Below are 26141 nucleotides of genomic sequence, written 5' to 3' on the forward strand. Positions count from 1 at the left end.
GCACCTTGCTGAAACAATCTGGTCCTGCATAATACATCCTGCATTATTGCCAATGTCCTCTGAATGCTTTACATTACACCCTGCAGTTCTTATAAGAAACACATTCGATTTTTCAAATATATCGACTCTCTTGAATTTTTTTAATAAATCACCTTGAGATTACATTTCTGAACGTTTGCCAGGAGGAAGATCATTTCTCTTACAGCATTGCAGCATATCCAGTTCATGCTCTCTCCAGCAACATTTTAACCAGAGCACCAGTATTTTTTCAGGAGGAAGCATGATCTGGATACACTGCAATGTTTATGGAGAAAAAAAAAATCTTTCTCATGGTGAACGTTCCTGAGTAAAAGTTGAAAACCCAGGCTTTGGGAATTATGTTAAAGTATATTGCTGCGATAGAGACAACACAGTATACAGCAAAGGTAAAGTTGCGTGTTTCTTGTAAACACTGCAGGGTTTTCTATAACATAGCCCTTTTCACTTTTCAGTGGTCATTGACTGCTAGGAATGCATCAGTTTCAGCACTGTTATGGTTTTGTTACTAGAGCCAGCATTGCATTTCAGCCATCAACACCAGACAGAAGGATATCTACATCATCAGATGGAAGGAAACGCAAATGGATGGAGACACAGATGGATCACATTAGTTTACTGTAAAGCTACATCTTAGTTGGTGCTCATCTTGGCGAGAGCCGAGTTCAAATCAGCATGAAGTTTTAACATCTACTCTCGTGTAATGGAAATCATTAGTTTCCTTTTCAACAGACTATTCTTTGACGCGTATTAAGGGGCTACAAGCTTTTTGGATAAGTCAGATGCAGGCATATTGGTAACTGGCATTTCTTGACTAAACTCAAGCTTAAGGAAATTGGGGTCCAAATCAAAATAACAATGGAAATTTGCCATTTTCAGGCATTTTAATGGTTTTAAAAAAAGTTGTTGTAAAAAAAGTATAAAACATGTATCGGTGGCAGTATTGTTTGTACTACCAAAGTGTTGCTCTGTATATATATATTATTTATTTCTTAGCAGACGCCCTTATCCAGGGCAACTTACAATTGTTACAAGATATCACATTATTTTTACATACAACTTCCAATTTATACAGTTAGGTTTTTACTGGCGCAATCTAGGTAGAGTGCCTTGCTCAAGTGTACAGCAGCAGTGTCCCCCACCGGGGATTGAACCCACGACCCTTCGGTCAAGAGTCCAGACCCCTAACCACTACTACACACTGCTGTATATATATACTCCACACTGCCTCGCCCTGTGTGATGCGCCTGCCTGCGGGAACCAAGATCGCTACATTGGTGTTAGAAGTTGGATCTGCCCCCACTGGAAAGATGGGGACTGCTGGCCGAACAGGCAGAGGGCAGTAAGCCATCAGACCCTGGGAGCGCATCCGAAGGGGGACCGGCGGCGGCAATCCCAGCACCACATTGCGGCAGGCGGAGCGCTGTAAAGACCCCCCGGTTCAATGGGAAAGTGGACTGGGACGCATTCCTTGCCCAGTTCCATCTTGTGGCCCGCCTGGAAAGATGGACCGAGGAGGTGAAGGCTCTCCAACTCGCCGGGTGTTTTTGGCGGAGGATGTGCTACCCTGCCTGCTCACTCTGGCTCCGGAACAGCAGGCGAACTTAGGGGGGGGACTTCGGGGAGTGAGGCGCTCCGGAGCCAGTTTGGCAGCAGCCAACAGCCAGGGCTGCTGAGCAACGAGCTCCAGGGAAGGACTCTGAAGCCGGGCGAGACCCTCCGTGAGCTAGCCGCGACGATAGAGGTCTTGACACGCCGTGCCTTTGCCCACATGCCTCCCGCAGTGCAGGAAGAGCTGGCCAGGAACCAGTTCGTGGAGGCCATCGGGACTGGAGAACTGCGGGCCTGGTCTGGGCCATGGAGTGGCGGGAACCCGAGAGGCGGGGTCCACCATGAGTCCGGACTGCGCAGCTAGAGATAGAGGAGGCTGTGCCATGTGAGGGGCCACCTGACTGGCTCCCCAAGGTCGTCACTCTTCTCAGGGCGGTAGCGACCCAGAGCTCGGGAGTCAGTCTGCGACCACCCCTCTTGTGCTGGAAATGTGGACAGCCTGGCCATTGGCACGCTCAGTGTCCGGAGAGTCGCCGTGCTGTGAACACCAGCAACCCTCGGCCAGCGTCGGGAAACGCCCAGGGGTCCGCTTAACTGGGGGAAAGTGGACCCCGCAAAGAAACCCCGTCATGGCGGAGCAGGATCCCTTGGTGATAGTGGTCAGGAGGACCACCGTGGACGACCATTGCCACGGCATGGTCTCTGTGAAGGGAGTGACCTGCACCGCCTTGGTGGATACTGGTTCAACAGTAACCATTGTGCGGTCAGACGTCTTGAAAAGGCGTCAAAGGAGACTGTGGCTGATGGAGGGAACCACTGCCCGGGTATGGACTGTAACAGGGGAGCTGGTGCCGATGGAGGGAAAAGGAAAAGTGACAATCCGCATTGGGGGGCAGTTGCTAAAGCACCCAGTGTGGATTGCCCCAGTCAAGGACGCTTGCCCAAGTCCCTCCGTCGCATCGGGGCCCATGTGGACTTATGGGCGTGGGTGTTGCGTATTTCTGGAGGTCCAGCCCTTACCCTGGTTGGACCTAGAACATTGGGTCCGTCGGCTGAAGGAGCGCAGCCACGTTGGTGTTTGGCCGGCCACCTGACACAGAGGTACTTCCCCCTGGACCCGAGTATGTCCGGAGGCTCCAGGACCAGCTGGACACTGCCCACAACTTTACCCGAGTGCAACACCAGGCAGCAGCTTGCCACCAGAAACGGAACTATGACACTCGGGTGAAGGGGAGGCCGTTTCGGGCAGGGGAGCTGGTTTGGGTAATCCAGCCCCAACGCAGTTGCCCGAAACTGGACTTCATCTTCTATGTTTTCAGTCGCCATGTGCGTTTACCTTTTCGTGCGTAACTTACAGTTTTATTCTGGCCAGCACGATTTTTGGGTGGGTGTGGCCATACACCACACAAAATCCATCATGTCTTTGTTGTTTTTTAATATTTTTTAACCGCATAAAAACAATTTTATTTCTATTGATGAAATATATATAGTAATGTATTGGTGTGTTTGACCTGCAAGATACACTTTAATTTAAAGTATTAAGTATGGTGTCATGCTGAATTTTGCATTATTTTGAGATGTGTTTTGATGTTTTTTAAGTGCATCTCATTTATAATACCAAAAGTTTACATTTTAAAAATACATTAATAATGGCATAAGTAATCACACAGACAAAATGCAATGAACCACTGACATATGCGCATATCTCAAAATAATGGCAATAGTTCTTAATGCAGCATTCAAATAGGTTAAATAATACTTTAGGTGTGTTGTGTCTTATACCTAAAAAGGAGTATAGCACCATCTACTGGATATTTAAAAAAAAAAACAACAACAACTTTATTTTACCAGGTAAACACATTGAGATAAAAATCTCTTTTACAAGTGCGACCTAGCCAAGAAAGGCAGCAGCAACACAATAAAACACGGTACAAAAACACAGATACAAAAATAAAATACAAATCATAATAATACAGTCAACAATCAAATAGCAACAAACAGTAACAAGTCTACTCAACTACTTAAAACATGCACAACTCTCAAGTAGATAATCGTGCAGCTTACTCTTAAATTGTACTAAAGTTATTCGGGACTGCAACTTAAGTTTAGATTGTAAATCACTCCAAGACCAAGGAGCAAAACAGGCAAATGATCTTTTAGCAGCCTCTGTATGCACTTTAGGAACCGTGAAATTCAAAAATGTGTGCAATCTAATATTGTAGTTACAAAAAGCGACTATAAAGTATTCATTTATATGGAGGTCATTTACAAAGAATAGCCTTATATAACAGAATATACCAGTGCTGCAGCCTTCACAAAGCCAAGGAAGTCCAGCCAGACAAACTGTATAACACACAATAATTAGTACTGTAACTTGAATTCGTAATATAGCTCAAGGCTGCATGATATTTAGGTAGGGCCCTGTGTTTTACACGACCTGCTTTCTTAGGCTGCACTTCATTCCTCCCACCACAAGGTGGTCATGTAGTCTGCTTAATTAAACCACTTATTGATTAATAATCTCCCAATTCCTTTTATCATCTCAATTAGTCATTTTATTACCGTGCATTGGCGCGTTGATTAGGCGGCAGCAGGAGCTATGGACATTTATTTAGTCATGCATCCCTTTATTACTAATACGTCTTATTCAATATTATATCTTAGAATGTGTAAATAAATAATTTAAATGTTTCAGTTTACTAGAAGGAGCACATAATTTGTCAACAAAATATTTTTAAAAAACAGCACTGATTCCTAGAACAATTTATATAAAATACTGAAATCATAACATTAATGATGTAACATATTATTACAAACATAATAATAATAATAATAATAATAATAATAATAATAATAATAATAATGCAAGGTTGTTCGCAAGCAGCACATTGTCACAGTTTCATGAAAGAAAATGTCCCATGCATTAAATATTGCTATTAAACTTAAGCATCCTCAGTTGGTTAACCCTGCCTTCCTTCATAGATTGAAGTTGTTCTGTAAAAACTTGGCCCTAAGAAGAAACACTTCTTTCAGCATCTACAGAACTGGTAACAACTGACAAATATATTTTAGCCTTTCGTGTTAAATTGGGAAATAATTCTTCAGCTTTAATCCAAAATTCATTCAAAGCCCCTTGGCATGCGTCGCAATTAGGGAGAGTTGCAATTTTATCTTTAAGCAATTTCTGGCAGTCCTTTAACACTACAGTGTTTGGTGAAATGTGCATTTCCTTTTCCACAAAGTCTGTGTAAAAAGGGATGTATTTAGAATGATATTTAGCAGCAGAATACAAAGTGCCCCATAGTGTTATGCATGGCTCAGGTGGCAACCTTATGGGTAAAGTACAGCCTTCTTGTTGGATTGCTTCTGTCAGGTGGTCTTTAAAATGTAGTTTTCTGCTTGGGCTATGTTTAAACAATTTTTTTAATGGTTTGTGACAGATGGCTTTGTGCGGCGTGTGGGTAATAAAACAATAACAAAGTTTGTACGGGAAAACTGAGTTGCTGTGCTCATATTTAATAATCAAACTAAATAAACAGTGTAAACAAAAAGAACACACACAAAACAAAGCAAAGAGGCACTCTGGCCAAAACAGAAAACACACAAACCTAAACAAGTATATTCTCGATTAAACCAACTGTTCTTTCCACTCATCTACGTCTCGCCTCTGACACTCTCTGCCTTCTGAGCCGAGAGTGGGTCTTTTATATTCATGGCTGGAGCCTTAATTACCTAATAATAAATTACCTTAAGGCTCCAGCCACATTCCCACGAGTTTTCTAGGGAAGGGGTTTTAACCCCATCACCACGACTACAAACCACAAAGACGGACGGTACTCGACCACCCACACATAAAACACAATAATAATAACAAACAAATACATACATAAATAATAAAATACACACAAGGGGTGGGCACACTGCCACACGGCTGCAACCAGCTTGTCTGGTTTAGGAAAACTATTATTTGCCCAGATATTGCTGGCAAGTGCTATTATGTGGGCATTACAAGTCAAATGTACTGAATTTGTTATTTGTTTATTTAGCAGACGCCTTTACCCAAGGCGACTTACAGAGACTAGGGTGTGTGAACTATGCATCAGCTGCAGAGTCACTTACAATTACGGCTCACCTGAAAGACGGAGCACAAGGAGGTTAAATGACTTGCTCAGGGTCACACAATGAGTCAGTGCCTGAGGTGGGATTTGAACCGGGCACCTCCTGGTTCGAAGCCCATTTCTTTAACCACTGGACCACACAGCCTCCTATGGCAGTAAACCTTGAAGAATGCCATGATAAATCCGCCTACTCTCCGTCTATATACAGATGCCTCCCTGTTGGGGTGGGGAGCACACCTAGCAGATGCTCAGGTCTAGGGCACATGGTCACCCAAACAGAAATTTCACCAGAAATTATTTGGAGCTCTTAGCAATCTCCCTGGCACTAAAGCACTTCACCCCAATATTGAAACAACAGGACATCTCTATAAAAGCAACTTATTTACAAGGACTCAACAAATGCTGTTGCAGACCTACTCAGCAGAGTAATGGCACCCCACGAATGGTGGATTTGACCAGACATCCTAGAGTGGGTATTCAACGAACTAGGTCACCCAATAGACCTATCTGCAACAGCAGAAAATACCCAGCTGCCACTCTTTAGCTCCCGTGTTCACCAGGATACAGCAATAGCAATAGACAATCTGTCCATTTCATGGTCAAATGATCAGAGGGACTCAGGAAGGTAAGAAGAGACAGGTCTAGTCTCATATTAGTAGTCCCCTACTGGCCAAAGAGGTATTGGTTCTCGGAGCTACTACAACTAACCGGGTCAGGACCCATTAATGTACATGTTGCTGCAATCTCCAGCATTTTACCTTACTGGGATAATCACCGGATGGGCTCCCATCCATTGGTTACCAGATTTATTAAGGGAGAGAACCATCTAAAACCCTAGAGGAAATGTGTTATTCCACAATGGAGCCTCAGTCTGATACTTAAGCTCTTAGGACCATAATTTGAGCCCATGACAACTTGTGAGATGTAAAAATGGCATTCTTGATGGCAGTGACATCGGCAAGAAGGGTAATCAAGCTCACTCTGTTAAGGACAGGATTGTTTGCAAAATGAATCCTCAATTCTTACCAAAGGTGGTAACAGAATTCCATATAAATTAAACCATAACATTTCCAGATTTCTACCCAAAATTTATCTGACTTCATCTTATAGATGTTAGAAGAGCCCTAAACTTCTACATCCACAGGACAATCGGTTGCAGATCATCAGGGCAACTTTTGATCTCCTTCAACTCACCAGACAATGGGAAATCTGTCTCGAAACAGACCATTTCTTGCTGGATAACATCATGCATTGAGTTCTGTTACAGGCTTCACAGCAACACAGTTCCAAAACCCATCAAAGCCCACTCAGTAAGGGGAGTGGCTACTACTTGGGCAAAATTAAAATCTTTCGATTCAGGACATCTGCAATACCGCCACTTGGGCATCTTTCGATACTTTTATCAAACACTATATCTGTAATGCCTCTTGCTCTTAACCTAACTTTGCTCGTTTGGTTTTATCTGTGGTTTCTTCTACCAGCATCTAACCTACACCCTTCAGTCTACATACTTTGGTATAGTTCACGTTGTGTGGAGTTCATCAGACGAGGTAGATGACGAAGATTATCTGTAATATGTTTTCTTCATTTGGATGATGAACTCCACACACCTATATACCACCCTCCTGTCCCCCTTCTCTCTTCATTACTATTTTTCCTTGTTTTTTGGTTTGGTTTGTTGTGGTGAAATTTGGACAACCTGACTTGGGTACGGGGGGTTTTATGGAGGAGGAGTATGTATTTGGTGCCAATGAGAATTATAAAAAGGATCTCTTGGAGAGACATCTGGTTCTTTCTCCTGACCCAAGCGACATGGAGACCGGGAGTTCATGCTGTGTGTGGAGTTCATCATCCAGTGAAGAAACAATATTACAGGTAATCTTCGTCTTGTATTTTATTGAATTACACTGTACTATTTACAGGCACACTAACTGTTAAGTCATTGGTAGCCATTTGCATCATTCAATAACAAAACACTTTGTAAAAATGACCTTCACAATACTCCTAGTGGAAATTATTATTATTAATTTCTTAGCAGACGCCCTTACCCACAGCGACTTACAGTTGTAGACAAAAAATACATATCAAGAATTACAGTAGAATTAAGAGCAAGGTACAAAACACAATTACTTCAGTCCTAATAAGAGCAAAACACTGCACGATTTGATACCGGGGCAGTTCAAGAGCAGATAACAGTGTTGACAGTTACATCAGGGTTAGATACGAGTGCAAGTGAAATACAAAATATTACAGATTGGGTTAAGTGCAGGATTAAATACAGTAACATAGGGAGCAGATAAGTGCAAGTTAAAGTGCATTAAAGGCTGAGCGCCATATAGTCCAGAAGGGAAGAGTTGAGTTTTACAGGTGTTGTCTGAAGAGGTGTGTCTTGAGGAAGTGCTAGAAGGTGGTTAGGGACTGGGCAGTCCTGACATTCATAGGAAGGTCGTTCCACCACTGCGGGGCGAGGGTGGAGAAGTAGCGGGCTCTGGAGGCAGGGAAGCGTAGAGGAGGTACAGCCAGTCTTCAAGTCCAGGTGGAGCAGAGAGGTCAAGTGGGGGTGTAGGGAGAGTTGAGGTAGCTGGGTGCAGTCTGGTCAAGGCATCGGTAGGCGAGTACAAGAGTCTTGAACTGGATGCGAGTGGTGATCGGGAGCCAATGGAGTGAGTGGAGTAGTGGAGTAGCATGGGAGAAGCGAGGCAGAGAGAACACCGGGCAAGCACAGGAGTTCTGGATGAGCTGGAGCAGACGGGTGGTGGATGAAGGGAGGCCAGCCAGGAGTGAGTTGCAGTAGTCTAGGTGGGAAAGTACCAGGGCCTGGACGAGGAGTTGCATGGAGTAGTTGGTGAGGAAGGGTCGGATTCTTTGTATGTTGCTCAGGAAGAAAACGGCACGTGCATGCTAGAGGAGATGTGCTGGGAGTAGGAGAGGCAGGGGTCCAGGGTTACACCGAGGTTCTTGGCTGAGGAGGAGGGAGAGAGCATGGTAGATTCAATAAGAATGGGGATAGAGAGATCAGAGGAGGGGGAATATCAGGAAGGGAAGAAAAGGAGGTCAAATTTAGAGAGGTTGAGTTTGAGGTGATGCGAGTGCATCCAGGAGGAGATAGCAGACAGACAGGTAGAGATACGGGAGGGGATGGTGGGGTCAGAGGGGGGGAAGGAGAGGAAGATATGAGCTCATCAGCATAGAAATGGTATGAGAAACCATAGGATGCGATGAGGCCCAGGGAGCGGGTCTAGAGAGAGAACAGGAGAGGACCCAAGACTGATCCTTGGGGGACTCCTGTTGAGAGAGGGTGAGGTGTGGAGGTTGAGCCGCGCCAGGTTACCTGGTAGGTGTGGTTGGAGAGGTAGGAGGAGAACCAGGCCAGAGCAGTGCCAGAGATTTCCAGGTCAGTGAGAGAGGATAGGAGAATAGAGTGATCGACAGTGTTAAAGACAGCAGAGAGACCAAGGAGAATTATAACAGAGGAGAGAGAGGCAGCACGGGGAGAGTTTAGCGAGTTAGTGACAAACAGGACAGCAGTTTCAGTGGAGTGAGCAGAGCGGAAACCAGATTGGAGAGGGTCGAGCAGACAGTGGTTAGACAGGAAAGCAGAGAGCTGGTGGTGTACTGCCCTTCAAGGGTTTTAGAGACGAAGGGTAAGAAGGAGACAGGATGGTAGTTCTGGAGGGAGGTGGGGTTGAGGGTGGGGGGTGATAGAGGCTTGTTTGAAGGCATAGGAAAAGAGGCCAGAGAGGAGAGAGGTGTTGAGAAGGGAGGAGATGAAGGGGAGTAGAGCAGGAGCAGCAGCTTGAAAGAGGTAAGTGGGGAGGGGGTTCAGGGCGCAAGTGGTGGGTTTGTGGCTCTGGAGGAGAGAGGAGAAGTCAGAGTCTGAGGGGAGAAAAGGAGGAGAAGGAGAGTGAGTTAGTATGAGAGACAGAGGTGTTAAAGTTTGCAGATATCAGATATTAGAGGAGAAGAAAGAGGCAAAGTTGTCAGAGGAGATAGAGGAGGGCGGGGAGGGTTGAGGAGGGAGACAATAGTTTCCGGGGGTTGTTAGTGGAGGATTGGATAATAGATTGGAAATAGGAGTGTTTAGCAGAGGAGAGAGTAGAGGTGAAGGAGGAGAGGAGGGAGCGGTAGAGGTCTAGCACAGCAGGGAGTTTGGTTCTCTTCCATTTCTTTTCAGGAGAGCGCAGTTTGGTTCTTGCTGAGCGGAGCACAAAGGAGAGCCAGGGTTGGGGAGGGGAGAGTTTGAACAGGTCGGGAGGTGAGACGACAGAGGGAGTTAAGGGAGGAGAAGAGGGTGGAGGTAGCAGATTCTACAGAGAGTTGGGAGAAGGAGTCAATAGGAGGGAGGTGAGAGAGCGGTGGAGGTAAGGACAGAGGGGGAGAGAGAGCAGAGGTTATGGAGAGAAGTGACAGTGGGGGTAGGTGGAGTAGGGAGAGAGGGGCGAGACAGAGAAAAAGAGATGAAATAGTGATCAGAGAAGTCCAGAGATGTGACAGAGGGTGGAGGGGTGGCAGGCCCTGGAGAAGGTGAGGTCCAGTTGAGCTTTGTGGGTAGGAGGGGATGGAGAGAGAGAGGGAGAAAAGTCGAAGGAGTGAAGGAGAGGAAAGAATCTGGCACAGTGGCTGGGGTTGGAGAGATGGATATTGAAACCACCTAACAGGACAGTTGGGGTAGACAGAGAGGGGAGGGAGGAGAGGAGTTGACAGGGAGAGGTTAGTTGGACAGCGTAAAATTCAAAAGGTGTTAACAGAGAGTGAGGAAATGTCAGAGGGGACAGAAAAGAGTAAGGAGGGAGAGAGGAGAAGACCAGTCCCACCTTCCCATCTAGTGAGATGTGGAGAGAGGAGAGGGCAGCAGGAGTTACAGTGTTATCAGGAGAGAGACAGGTTTCAGTGAGAGCAAGAAATCAAGAGAGAGGTGGGAGGCAGAGGCAGAGATGAAATCATCTTTGTTAGCAGAAGAGTGACAGTTCCAGAGGGAACCAGAGAGAGTGTGTGTGGGGGGGGGAAGGATAAGGTTAGGGGGGTTAAGGGAGCAGCAGCAGAGAGAGGACAGAATACAGGGATGCGAGTCATAGCAGGACAGGTGAGACAGATAGGTACAGTAGTAGTGGGAGCAGGAGCGGTGGGGGGGAGGATACAGACATGTCTAGTAGTTGGCGTCTTCCAGAGCGCTGCTAGGTTAGGATTTTCTCCAACAGCCTCTCCTCGCAGGTCTCTCCTATATCACCATTATAGATGGTGAATTATGAAACCACCCTGAATAACACCACAATTACTTATGCCTTCATTGTATCAATGTTCTACAGTTTATTAAAATACTAAATATTTACAGTCAATATAAAAAAGACACCAGTACAGACATTTCCAAATTCCAAATACTGTTGGTGTTTTTGGCAATCCTTTGAATGGCTCTTCTGTCCCTTTCACTAGAGCCAGTATCAAGTCTATACACATTAAAACAATACATGTGTTTCCAGTTCACCAGATGTACCACAGAGTCGTTCTAAATTTCAATCACCCAAATATTGAGCAATTGAAATGTAATTGCTTAGTGCGCTACCACACGTTTCCTTTAGTAATACTCTGCTGTGCACTAGATGGTGCTGGGGCTTGTTAATATAAAGCCGCTGTGGCTGACCTAGTCTGCATGGTCTGTGCCAGACAGTGGGGCAGTTTACAAGCAAAAACTGAAAAGCGTGACAACAGATCTCTAGCGCTTTTATGGTCATGACAGTTCTGCTTCCACATTTACATGAGAGTTTATTTTAGAGAGAGAATGTAGTCGTCCAAATGCAAACAACCTCATTAATAATATAATAATGGGAAGGTTTATTTAAATATCACCAAACGCACTGAAATGAGATGCTGCGCGATAAAGGATATCGTTCAAATAATGCATAGGGGTTTACATGAGGCTTTACGTGCTAGGCAGAGATGAAGAGAAGGTTACCCCCCATCTGTCTAGAATGCAAAAGACTTGCAGTTAAAACGGTTCATGTTGCCAAGAAGAAGAAAATAATAATAGTTATTACTATTATTGTTTAGAATTAGTTGTTCTAGAAATGGTAGAAGTGTCATGTGTACAAAAACCAACAGCACTCACCAATTCCCATTACTGCTTTTCTTATGCTTCTTAGGCTACTGATGTCCTTTCACACACCCATATATATTAGTCTTAGCCAACTGCGTAACTGTTAATGTGCTAAACAAAAGGATTATGCGTTCAATAATCACAAATATGCGTTAATGTGGAACAAATATATTAAAAACAAATCATGATGTGTTGGTTTCAAACACTGGTATTTTGTTGAAATATTAAAATTAATTATGCAGAAAATGTGGAAACTTACACAAACGCTGTTAATATAATAAATACATAATTTGTGGGTATTTGCTAATTTGTTATAGGGGTATATAAAATCAAAAATGGATGGATGGATGGGGAAGACACAGACAAACACTGGCTAGATTAAGCCTTGTAAGGGAAGAACTCCTTCAGTCCCATACAATGGGTTTGCAGGAAAGGAATCGTGCATCTATTGCTTTCTTATCTAGAGCTTTCTTTCTAGCAGACACCCTCTTCCACTTCGTCCCTATGTACAGACCTCTATTTGTGCATCGGCAGGAAAGACTAATGCGGGTGCATCATCGTCACTCTTTTTGTGATTGTGCTTCACGAGTCTTTCTCTGAAGAACAATGGATTGAAACATTTCGGGTCATCCAAGCTACATTTGCTTTGAACGTTCCTTCGTCTTCATGATGTAGTTTTTGTTAGGAAATGTACTAACCAACTGTGGGACCTCCCAGAGACAGGTGCATTTAACCTGAAATCATGTGAAACACCTTAATTGCACACAGGTGGACTCCATTCAACTGATTAAGTGACTTCTAAAGAGAATTGGTTTAACCAGAGCTTATTTAGGTGTGTCATAGCAAAGGGGGTGAATACTTATGCAATCAATTATTTTCTGTTTTATATTTGTAATTAATTTAGAACAATTTGTAGATTTTATTTTTCACTTTGACATTATGGACTTTTTTGTGTTGATCAGTGGCAAAAACTCCTGATTACATCCATTTTGATTCCATGCTGTAACGCAATAAAATGTGGAAAAGTCCAAGGGGGGTAAATACTTTTGAGAGCCACTGTAAAATGGGAAAACCTGGTGGGAAGCACGACAGACAAAATTGAAATGGTGGAAATGACAAATGACTGCTTTCTAACGCAATTTGTCAAAGCACCAACTAGAGGGGAGGCATGCCTTGATTTTAGTCTTTTAAAATAACGAAGACAAAATAACTAAAACAGAGATCAGAGAACCACTGGCAAACTCAGACCACAACATGGTCTCATTTGAAATGCATTTTAAAACCCCCAAAGTAATGACTAAAGCTAAGGTTTACAATTTTAGAAAGGCAAACTTGAAGGTATGAAACAGAGACTAACGGAAGTAGATTGGAGTAAAATAGGGAAAACATCCACAGATAAAGGATGGCTGTTTTTTAAAAATGTAGTACTAGATGTGCAAAACAATTACATCCCAAAAGTAGACAAATCTAAATCTAAAACAAAATGACCAAAATGGATTAATAGATCAATTAAAAAAAATATTCAGCGAAAAAAGGCACTTAAAAGAGCGTTTAAAAGGGACCAAAAACAAAGTACACAGAAATAGTACTTGGAACTGCAAACACAAGTCAAAAAGGAAGTTAGAAAGGCCAAGAGAGATAGAAATCAACATTGCTAAGGGGGCTAAAACCAATTCCAAAATGTTTTTCCAATATTATAACAGCAAGAGAACATTCAAAGAGGAGGTTAAATGTCTAAGCGACACAAATGGCAAAATCATAGATGAAGAAAAAAAAATAGCAAATATATTAAATTATTACTTTTCACAGGTTTTTACAAAGGAGGACACGGACAACATGCCCCACATGTCGACCTGTTCCTATTCAATTTTAAATAACTTTAGCATAACAGAGGCAGAAGTGTTAAAGGGACCAGGAACTCTTAAAATAAACAAATCCCCTGTGCCGGATGAGATCCTCCCAATAGTACTCAAAGAAATGAAAGAAATTATTTACAAACAGCTAACCAAGATTATGCAACTGTCTCTTGAAACAGGGGTTGTACCGACAGACTGGAAAATAGCAAACGTAATACCGATCCACAAAAAGGGAGACAAAACCGAACCAGGTAAATACAGACCAATAAGCCTGACTTCTATTGTATGTAAACTTATGGAAACTATAATAAGATCCAAAATGGAAAATTACCTATATGGTAACAATATCCTGGGAGACAGTCAGCGTGGTTTTAGGAAAGAGAGATTGTGTCTAACTAACCTGTTTGACTTTTTTGAGGATGCAACATTGACAATGGATAATTGCAAAGCATACAACATGGTTTATTTAGATTTCCAGAAAGCTGTTGACAAAGTCCCGCATAAAAGATTAATTCTCAAACTGAACGCAGTAGGGATTCAAGGAAATGCATGCACATGGATTAGGGAGTGGTTAACATGTAGAAAACAGAAAGTACTGATTAGAGGAGAAACCTCAAAATGGAGCGAAGTAACCAGTGGTGTACCACAGGGATCAGTATTAGGTCCTCTGCTATTCCTAATCTACATTAATGATTTAGATTCTGGTATAGTAAGCAAACTCATTAAATTTGCAGACGACACAAAAATAGGAGGAGTGGCAAACACTGTTGCAGCAGTAAAGGTCATTCAAAATGATCTAGACAACATTCAGAACTGGGCAGACACATGGCAAATGAATTTAATAGAGAAAAGTGTAAAGTATTGCATGCAGGCAATAAAAATGTGCATTATAAATATCATATGGGAGATACTGAAATTGAAGAAGGGAACTATGAAAAAGACCTAGGAGTTTACGTTGACTCAGAAATGTCTTCATCTAGACAATGTGGGGAAGCTATAAAAAAGGCCAACAAGATGCTTGGATACATTGTGAGAAGTGTTGAATTTAAATCAAGGGAAGTAATGTTAAAACTTTACAATGCATTAGTAAGACCTCACCTAGAATATTGTGTTCAGTTATGGTCTTTTTTGCTCATCTTTATCAAGGATGTCAATAATTTTGGTGGTGACTGTGTATGTATCTATATATATATATATATATACACATATACACACATACATACACACACATCCACCCACACACACACACGGGAGGATACTAACATATTTAGTGAACAAAGGATCTTATTGGGGAAAATTTGCAATAACTGTAGTTTGGAGTCTGTATATAAGTAATATTAAGTCATTGTTGTCCTCTAACACGTTTTGAATAGGGAAATGGCCACCACACTCTTACCAACCATGTGAGAGTATAATGGATACCCATAAACCTTTGCATCTGTTTTGAGAATACAGTTCTAGACACTTACAGGGAAGAAAGCACAGTAACCAGTAATGAAGATATCAAAGACATTAGCTTCCTCAAGACACTAAACCTTCTTTTACTTATTAAATGTCCTCATTAATTTCTGAAATGAGTTATAAGCATGTTTCTTCCTTATCATTGTATCATGACTGAAATTTGGTGCATTTGTTGGTATTTTGCTGAACAAAATTCTAGCTACTCACTACTATTCTCTCCTAGCAGAACTTTATCTCCGATTCCATTACAGCACACCATGCCGGTGCAGCGTGCTGCTTTTTCACTTTTCTATAAAGGCTCCTGAGACACACTGTCATTCCAGACAGCACCTGATACGTGAGCGCAATAAATTCAGCAATGCATTATCCACCGTTGGTTAATAAAAAAAAAAAAAAGAAAATGGACACATCTGTTATATAAGGGAGGCATATTCCTAATATTGTGGAGGTGGCTCTTTTGATAAAAAAAATAAATAAATGAATAAGTAATAGTTGCCTACTTATTTTGAATATTTTGAAACTAATATTTAGCCGTGCTGTTTTGAGAATAGGCCTATACAGTGTATATCTTGGTGGGAATATATTTATTTTAATTAGTTATGGCCCCAAAGGAATCAATATACTCTTCATTTTGCCTCCAAGAAATATTCTTGATAACAAATGACCTGCAATGCCTGGATTGTTTTGTTGGATTTGCTATGAAAACAAAAGTTGTTTATCATGAGCAGCAACACACAGTAAGTTCAAATATTTCTCATTATTTACTGTGTTCAATTTTATTCTGATATTGCTCTGTTATATTGCTGTAAAACAAGACAATTTTACCAGCAAAGCATTTTGCTTTTTTGCATTTATTATAAGTCTGCATTAGTAACGTGCCATATTTATTGTGAAGTTGTGATCGTGTAATCGATGTAGAAGCGCAAATATTTATTGATGGAAAAATGTACCCATTTCAGTCGTTTTACTGCAAACTGTGCAAATAAGCACAGTTGGACATTATCGGATGTTATCCATTTAAAGTACAATTACATGCAATAATAATAATAATTGCATTTGACTTATATTTACTTGTATATTTTGAAATAAGAATTTGCATTTGAATTTAAAATCATGGGAAAGCTTAAAAAATAATTCAATTTCAAATGCATTTAAATATTTTTCTATAATAATGCTCATAATAAAGTAGAGACTTTTCAGTATTGCTGGTAAAGTTGATCAACCTGAAAGATGCAAACTAAATGGACACTTCAACTTAATTTTTATTAAACATAACAAATCAAAACAAGTAAAAAGAATAAACTGCAATGCACACATATAAAAATATATACATATATATCATTCTTTGTCAGTTTTTCACAAATCTGTTCCTGGGGACCCACTGTGTCTGCTGTTTGTGTTCCAACCAAGTTCTCAATTATTAAAATTGATCCTCCAATTTAACTAACAATTGGTTACTTAATGCAATGTTAGACATAACTTGAAATATCCAACTTTTTTTGGCTACTTTCACAAACCCTGATCAGCACAAATCTTGGACTACCTTACCTGAGTTAACATTAGGTAGTCCTAGATTAGTGCTAATTGAGGCCTGAAGAGCCATCCATTTTTAAGAGCCAAAATCATTCAAATGCTCTGATTAGACAAATTATTTGTTCAATTAAGTAATTCAGAGGTCAGTTGGAACAAAAACCAGCAAACATTGGGTCCACAGGACCAAGATTGGGAGACACTGTTTTATGTAACTTGCTTCCTATATTGGTACATACCTGTTAATTATTATTAACTACATGATTACTGTGTATGTTGTATAAACTGTTTTCCTTGTAGGTCACCTTGGATAAAAGCCTCTGCCAAATTCATGATAATAAATCAGTCAATTAACATATGTTGTATGGGAAATGCATTTAGCATGTGTCACACATTTGCATTTAGTTTGGTAGTAAATGTATCACATTTGCATTGAGCAAATTCAGAATTTCAAATACATGCAGTCATTTGCATTTAAATCTAAATGCATTTGACCCCATGTTTGTTTATATCACATTATGCTTATGGATACTCCTACAATAATATTAATAACAATTTATTTCATACAGGGGTCTTATAGCCAGCCTAAAACACTGAAGAAAACAACAAATACTACATGAAAAGGATAAGGATCAACAAATATGCAGCCCACTCACAACAACTTCAATAACACATCAGAATCCAGAGACATAGACACAACCACCATTTCAGCAATCTCCAGACCAATCACACGTTGAGAGTTACTATCGTGCAACTGTCCATGTAGCATCTCCTGGCCAACCACAGCCTGTTGAGTTATCGTGCACCTGCCAATGTAAAATATTCAGAACAAAATCCGCCCATTGAGGAATACCGTCATGCAACTGTCAAAGTAACATCTCCAGACCAAACACATCACGTTGAGGAATACTGTCGCACAACTGAAATGAGCCACAGGCCAGACCCCCAAGAGCAGCAACATCATTGGGACCAACAGCTAAACAAACAAACAAACAAAACAGGAAATTACATTACATGTCATTTACTCACAAACAGCCAAATCTTCAGGAGACACTGAGCAAACTGCCCCCGCCAAACCAAGCCTTGCCAGATAATTTGGAACTCCACATCCTGGTATGTAGTGCACCAACAAAGTCCAAAACAGTTTGGGAAGACATCATGAATAACACCCAAACTATCATTTTATTGTACATGCAACTATGTACGAAAAATTCAAAGGGACACAATTTCTTTGTTCCTACAGCTCAGTTGTATAGTCCCAAAATTCTTTTTTGCATGTTACAGTCTCTGATACTGATGTCAGAACACTGCTCATACGCTACTTCCTTAAACATCCAGAGCAATCAGTGTGGACGTATAGAGTCTGGACCAGTTTACAAAGTTGTACCAACAGATTTCACCAAAAAGAAAAAACTGTGTATATAAACATGTATCACAGCTTTACTTGCTTGGTTTTGGCATGTGGCGATTAACACCAGTGCTGACAGACAGATACAAAGACAGGCAGTTTGACTGATAATCCCCCTGGTGAAGCCATCAATGAGGTGGAAATCTAGATAGAAGGAGGTCAGCACAGATTCAGAGGTAGGTTTAAACAGTTAAATGGTTTACCGGGCTTTAATACTATTGGCTGCTGGCGGTTGATATGAATGTGGTGGTTACCTCCTTAGTCCAAAAGCTGCTTGACTTTGGTGATGGTTGAGAGGATTACTTTGTCAATCAAATAATCTTATTTGCAGGTGTGTTTAAATCAGGGCTGTCCAATCATGGTCCTGGAGGGCCATTCCACTCACAATTTAACAAGGTAGAATATAATTAACTACTTCAGGGTCTGGATGGAGGTTTATTTGATTCAATTAAACAATTTAGAACAGGTTTGGAACTCAGACCAGGAGTGGAAGGGCCAACTTTGGCCACTCCCGATTTAAATAAAAAGAGGTGAAGAGCTGGACCTGCCTGTGCTGATGATCCAATCACACTGCCTCCTGGTTTGAATAGATTAGCTTCCTGTTGGTGTCAGATGAGCCGCTGTGCTTGCGGTCTTAAGAATCTAAACAGGTATGAGTAATCTGGTTAAAATGAAAAGGACAGAGGTCTCAGTATAATAGCATGTTTTTCATGAGCCTGATTTACTGTATAATGTATGGCCAGTATATACTCAGACCACTTGATTACTGCCTTACTCATGGATTGATCATTTCTACTCTTGGGTTGGACATGTGTGTGTTCGATAAACAAACTTCAGAGATACTGGATAGATTAAAAATTAGCTAGGTTTCATAGACTGCTATTAAGAAGCAATGTTAGTGTAGCAACCAGATGGTAGGAAAGCTTTACTGCACCATAAATTTTATGACAACTTGAAAGATGATTGCACTCTTGTGTTTTTAGGGAAATGGCACCTTTGGCTAAACATTCCCTTCCCACAGTTAAAACTTAAAAGAAAATTGGCAAAAGCCCGTAATGCACAACTATAAAAAGCCCCTGGAAGTAATATAATCTTGAAAGGATAGACAAGTTCAATAAAGTAACATTCCAGAAGAGGGGGTTAACAGGGAACTGTCCTTTTTTTATTGGAGCAGCCAGGAGGGGATGAAGGGGGATGTCTGACTGCTATGTGCAAACTAGATAAGCTTTATAGAATTCATGTATCTGGGAGCACCGACTCAGGTGCTTGTGTGTCTCCTGTATAATGTAAAAACGATGACCGTATCAATGGACTTCTTTATTTTACCATCTACTTTATTTTTCACTCACGTTACTTTTCAACATAAGCTTTTTAATTACTACAGTGTGTTATCTTGTATTGAAGAAGCCCTCTTTTGGAATATAACATGAGAAAAGGTTTTGGGAAAAGAAGAGGCCATTTGGCCCATCAAAGTTTCCTACCACACTATTTGCCCCAATGTAGAGAAAATTAATAACCCCTGAACTTAAATCAAAAGGTGAGACTATCCGATTAAAAGAAGCAGCAAATGGAAATCAGAGACTAGTAAAGAGCAATAAAAATCTTTGAACTCTTGTGGGAACAGAAAACATCTGAAGATCACACAGGGGGCAAGTGCTGTACAAAACTGTTTGTATAACCTAAAGCAAGAGGGATGGGAGTGAGAAGGGTATAGGTGAAATCTTGTGATAGTTTCTGGACAGCTGAAGTTAGTCATCCTAATCTCCAGACCCTGGTGCTGCTGCTCTGTGAACAGACTACCCAGTTGACTCCCAAATGACAGGGTAAATATCCAGCTCTGTGAGATGGGCGTGGGGATTCACTGAACGCACAGGAGTCAGACAGTTTCTTTGAGACGCCACCCATACGCACAGGATTCACACACACAGGATTTATTCTCAGCACACAAGTGCTTGTTATTGTGGACACTCTCAGGTTTGCTACCAGCAATGGCATTGCCCTGAGGTACTGTACATTTAGAAACAATAGTTAATCAAAAGGCAAAATAAAAAAGGAAGCACACTGTGAATAAAAACTACAAAGTGCTGCTTTAAGCAGGGTCTTGCAGCCTCTTCTAGCCTGCGAGGCATGATACACAATGACGTTTTCCTATTTCCTCAATACTGTAATAGGGTTGCCCAGATTTCCTAAAATAAAATAAATAATGTCCCAGGGACTGTATTTTACTAGTTTGGCTATGTGGGAACTATTAGTCTTCAGCTGTCTTGGCTGCCTATTTTTGGTTCTCCACTGCTGCCCGCTGCTGGATCAGGAACCGGCAGTTTCTTTTTTTTACTTCTTTTCTCTGCGTCTGTAGACTTTCGCTCTCTGTGTTATTCCATTCGTCCAGCCTGAGCTTCCGCACAATTGTATCCTGGTAGGAGAGAGTCATTTTAATGTGGTCAACAGTCCCATCAAGACCCGCCCCTCAACCAATCAAACTGGTCCGAGCGACACACCCTCGCTCAACCTCTTTGTGTCATCACCATGACTGACAGGCGAGTCAACAGGGTTTCCGAAAAGCTAGTTTAACTGTTTTAATTCATAGAGAGTTCAGGTTTGCAAAGTGTATGTTAATCTGTATTATTTGGAACCAATGAATTCTGTCTAAACTGTTAAATATTCTGTCAAGTCTGTTTATTAAAGTGTATGTCAATCAAAAGTCATGTGGATCGTGATTATACTTTAATTGTTATGTTTGAGAATAAATATTGCAGGAGTAAGACGTAATGAATAAATATAATCAATTAAACCATAATCCTTACACATACTAACGGATCAAATTTCATAGGACAAAATCGGAATAAATAATGTTTAATGAGCTTTAACTCTGCTTCCATTTATGCTCTCTCATGCTACTCTCTTTGCTAAACTTGCATTATTGCCTTGCTTCTCCTTCCCAGACATCTTGCTTATTATTATGATTTGTTATGGTGGGGTATGGTTATATATTTAAGGATGTCAAGATATTTAGTGCAAAATGGGGTACGGTTGTGGTTAAATGGACAATGAAAATGTCTCGCCCCATTCTTTGTCATTCCTAGAACATTTATGGGGTACCACAGCACTAGGGAGATTGCTGTGTGGTGGGCAACTATCTACAATATCCAAACTTACAGAGTCAGAGGTAAATCAGGCAGCACATACCCCTGCTGTTAAGCTCTCATGTATATTGTGCAATCTGCTTTATTGATTCGGCTCTAGTTAGATAATCGAAGTTTAAAAAACTTTTTGCATAAAACTAACATGAATACACTGTTATATACAATTATTTTGAATTGTGCCTTTACATTTTTTTGGATATCTAAAAGTGACAATTCTGTGACTTTAAAACTCCATACTGTACATTAACAGGGTATATTCAAAATGTTTTTTCCCCTGATCATTATAAGTGCATGTCTTAATGTCTAAGGTACATTGTAACTAAGTGTAGTTGTATAACAAAGCATATCGTATTTGTTTTAAAAGTATGTTTTGAACAGATGTTTTAACAGTGTTGGACTGAGTGGTCAAGGAAGCTGTAAAGCATATGTTTACTATGTTTGCTGAACTTTAGCGATTTATGCTGCATGTAAATCAGCGGTTTACAATTGTCCTTGGGATCAATACAGTACAATATAACAGTGAGTCATGCCTTAGAAGTGCTCAAGTCCTGCCAGCATGCCCGGAACAGAGTTCCGGCACTTTGACAATAAATATAAATACTTTCCAGCAAACCATGTTAGAATTTGACAACACACATGTAAAAATGTATCAAAAAATGTCACCGTTGCCTTCTTCTGGATGTTGCGACAGCAAACTCACGCTGCCTGACGTGGTCATGGACTCGCGTCACTGACAGTCAAACTCTCTGCATGCTCATTGGAAAAGACAGCTTTTTTTTCTTTTGATTTGTATCTACATATCTGTAATGTTTGATAAAAAGAGTAGAGGGATACCATCTTACTTTTGTCTAACAAGAAGCCTAAAAACACACCGATAAGTTAAATTTCCATAGTAGTGTACAATAATGTATTTATTAACAAATAAATAGCAGGGATGTAACTTACAGTATGTACACTTTAGCGCTGTATGTGCATGTTTGTTATATAAATTCATGGAGACCTTAATGTTCACTAGTCTTCCCCATTATATATTTGAATCAGTTTTACAATTAATTAAAGTCATCAGACCTATAGTGCCGGAGGACAACACAGATCTGAATGCTCCACAGCAGACCCACAGGAGTTGCTGGTGTGTGGTAAACCGTGGATTGCCCTGCCGACCTAAGCCCTCCCTACCCGGGCGGCGCTCGGCCAATTGTGTGCCGCCCCCTGGGAACTTCCAGTCACGGTCAGCAATGGCATAGCCTGGATTTGAACCTGTGCTCTCCAGGCTATTGGACGGAGTGCCTTTACAGGATGTGCCAGTCAGGAGCCCCCCAGCATCCATTTTCTAATAGGTTGCCCATTATGTTTTGTATTTTCCCCCCCGATCACCAATTTGGTTCTGCCCAATCGTTGCATTTTAGTTAACGGTAGAATAAATCGGGACAGATCGTATCGATTTTAATATTATATTATGGTTTATTGTAAAGTCTGGTGTTGCTTTGATGCGAATACCCCGGAAATGCTATATCAATTCTGAAAATAACACTGACATGGTCGATTGGCATGGAAGTGAAAAAAAAAAAAAAAAACACAGGATATCCAAGTTTTAAATTTTACAGAAGGTCCCAATGTACTAAATAAATAAATAAAATAAATAAAAATAACCTCTTGAAGTCAGTAAAACTTCAGAAACCACCTTTTATTTTTAGGGGGGGGGGGGGGGGGGGCTCGATCATATGACTTGTAACTTTTTCAATGGCTAGTCTGCCATTCTAGGTACTATCCATGTTTTATAATATGTACAACATTCTATAGACTACTTTCCATCATTTAACTTTTAAAATGTAATACTGCTGCCAATATAATACAAATATGTTTTTTATGTTAAGCTGAAGAGTTGAAAGAACAACGGTCTATAGATGGGAATTTTGCCTACAAGTGATGACCAGAAATGGTCATCAAAAACTACCATAGGGTGCATTTGCAGATAAGAACTAGCCACATTGTTATGTTTTCCATCTGTATTGAATGCAGGCCTCCTCGTGCATCCATTCTTTAAGTGAGCTTTTTAAACAATACAGATCAGAGTCATTCCATATCAAATCAATCACTTCAAGGTTTCTGACCTGACCTCTTCCAATTTTGATGCCGTTTGGCAGGGATGCTCATGCCATATGCCTTATGTCATTGGTCTGGTAGCCATTTTGGGTCAAATCAATCAATCACATTTTTTTCTGTAGTGCCCTATATACATAATAAAATCTCCAGGTGCTTCACAAAATCTGCTTCATCTACTTAGAAGCCTGGTCGAACAAAAAAAACAAAAAAAAACTTAACAAAAAAAGTCTTCAGTCTAATTTTAAAACAGAGAGATTGTTGGGACACTCCTGATGTCTCTGGGAAGAGAGTTCCAAAGATATCGAAAGGGGCGTGCACCACAGGAGGTAAACATATTTGGTGGCCTCTCACAAAAACCTTTTGACCTTGAGATGTGAAACTTGGGTAAATCTTTTATCTCTGTGGCACGAACATCCCTGCCAAACAGCATCAAAATCTATGAAATTTCAGTTTTGAGGGCGATTGACCCACCATTTTAATATGAAATCACATTTCATAATCCTTAACATATTGCAAACTGAAGAAGTTCACACGAAACATTGATGCAAAGTACGAAAAAATTAAATGATCACAATTGCAAGTGCTCCTACCTGCTGTTGGATTCAATAGACATGTGGGGGAAACGTGTCATTAGACAAGTTGAGGTCAAACTTCCAAAATTTCCTAGATCCTCATCTTTTGTGGCACCTTAAGAATACACAAATCTTGCTTTTCATTAAATATTCTGTAGGCGTACAGTGCAAAAGACATTAAAATGTCTCAGAGGGTCCTGACATCATAGAATGATGGTGAAAAAATTAAATGCTTGAAAAATTGCCAGCAAATCGATTTGCCTATTTTATGATAGGCAAATCGATTTGCATATTAGCAATTTAATGGAAATGTATTCTAGCAATTATTGCCTTGAGTAACTGGCATCTTTACCGGAGAACATGGTCTGTGCCAAAGCTGAGTAGCTAGTCAGGAGTTTAATAGCCTTTATATTAATTTATGGAATGTACACATTCTACTTACCACCTGGTCACTTCTCAGCTATACATAATCCCTTGTGTGGCTAATGGAAAGACATTGTATAAAAGGGGCACCTGGGAGTTTAATTCTACAAATCGTATCCAAGGTGAGTAACTATTCCATCGTCTCAGTGAAAGACTGTCCCCATGTTATAGTCACGCTTTCATCTTGATTATTTTGTGTTGCAGATGTTTTCCTTCTGGATAGCAGCAGTTTTCCTGTTCGGCACAGTCTACAGTAAGTCAATTATTATAAAATTAACTTTTACTCTAGCCGCTGTATCACCATGAAACCCAAGGTGTGTTGTGCCTGTTGACACGCCTGTGACGTTACAAAAGTGTTTTTAAGGGAAGGACAAGGTTCTAAAGATAGGAATTTTGCTTATAAGTGATGGTCAAAAATGAACTATTTACTTGGGAAGTACTATTAGAAGTAATGAACTTGTCTAGTTCCACATTAATTTTTTTAAGGTGTACTGAATCCTATGTAGGCCCATGTGTGTAATTGTTACTCATTTTAATATTAGTCACATCATAATGATAACCATACTGAAGGTTCACAAAAAAAAAATGACTGCAAAGCAGGAAAAATGTACTTAATTAACCACATTGTGGTCCTACATTGAATTAGATACACATGGGTTAAAATGATGTGTCAATAGACTTTTAATGTCTTCAGATATACCTTGTGCTATGCCTATTAAAACATGAATCAACTCCCATAGTAAGCATTTCATTTTTGGCCGTCGCTTGTAAGCAAAATTCCCACCTTAGACCCTTGTCATTTTGTAGAATGCTTAAATCATCTTGCTTTTTAAAAAATTAATTCTGTACAGTCCCACTGACAGAGGGTGCTGCCATCTTAGAATGATGGGGTGAGAAGGATCTTGTACATTGTGAAAAATGACAATGGCATTGCTCGTGTCAAAACTCATTGCCAGATTATATATGGGATATATTTAATATATTTTAGTCTACAATCCATATATTTTATATGGATTACAGACAAATGAAAATATGGTGCATCATATATTTAACATAATAATAATTCTACATATATTAAATATATGTTTTTTTTTCATAAGGGATAATAAGGAAATGTACATAATAATTAAGCTATTAATTACATTTTAAGCTACTTACTCCTCGAGTCTCTGAGTCTCTGAATTGTGCTCTTATAGCTGCTCAGGTCTGTTATGACAGGCTGGGGTGCTTCGTAGACACCATGCCATGGGCTGGGACTCTACAGAGGCCTCTTGGCAAACTGCCTTGGCCTCCAGAAAGAATCAAGACCACCTTTCTTCTCTTCACCAAGCAAAACCCCAACACCTTCCAGGTAAAGCAAAGGAGTGCAGACTTTCAGCCCGTTACATTAGTGTCAGCTTTAAAGATCTTGTGGTAACAGAAATAACTAGCAGTATTAGTTTAGCGTTTAAAACGCTAGCCAAGTCGTAAAAGGGTAGAATTTTGTTCTAAAAATATTAAAAACATTTAAAAAGCAGCAACATAGAAGTGTACAATTGTAACAAACTCAGCTCTAGATGTCAATCAAAATAATTTAAAATGACCTGATCACAATTGTATTACCACCCGCAATAAGCTATATATTAAAAAAGGTAGGTGAGCAGAGTGCCCAATCCAAGAAATAAACGTAGGGCAAGACTGTAATCCTTACAATAAGTATGCATGGAGGCAATAAAACCAAACCACCAAGTAAGAATAGAAATACTGGATAACTAAAACTGGTTGAGCAATAAGATAAGAGTGAACAAAAATAAATCGCATCTCACAATTACAGAACAATAAACCTGATCAATTAGCCCAAAAAATAAGA

General features: G+C 40.5%; 1 protein-coding gene across 1 annotated transcript in view; it reads left to right on the plus strand.

Moving 5' to 3' along the window:
- The first annotated feature begins 2075 nt into the window (after positions 1–2075).
- LOC117415986 (pancreatic triacylglycerol lipase-like) overlaps positions 2076–26141 on the plus strand; it is a 36414-nt gene continuing 12348 nt past the window's right edge. The window contains exons 1-2 of the mRNA XM_059027823.1: positions 2076–2657; positions 25443–25643. Of these exons, the coding sequence (XP_058883806.1) occupies positions 2076–2657; positions 25443–25643 (783 nt within the window). The remainder of the gene's footprint in view (positions 2658–25442; positions 25644–26141) is intronic.

Source organism: Acipenser ruthenus, chromosome 7, assembly GCF_902713425.1.
Source record: "Acipenser ruthenus chromosome 7, fAciRut3.2 maternal haplotype, whole genome shotgun sequence".
Taxonomy (NCBI): Eukaryota; Metazoa; Chordata; class Actinopteri; order Acipenseriformes; family Acipenseridae; genus Acipenser; species Acipenser ruthenus.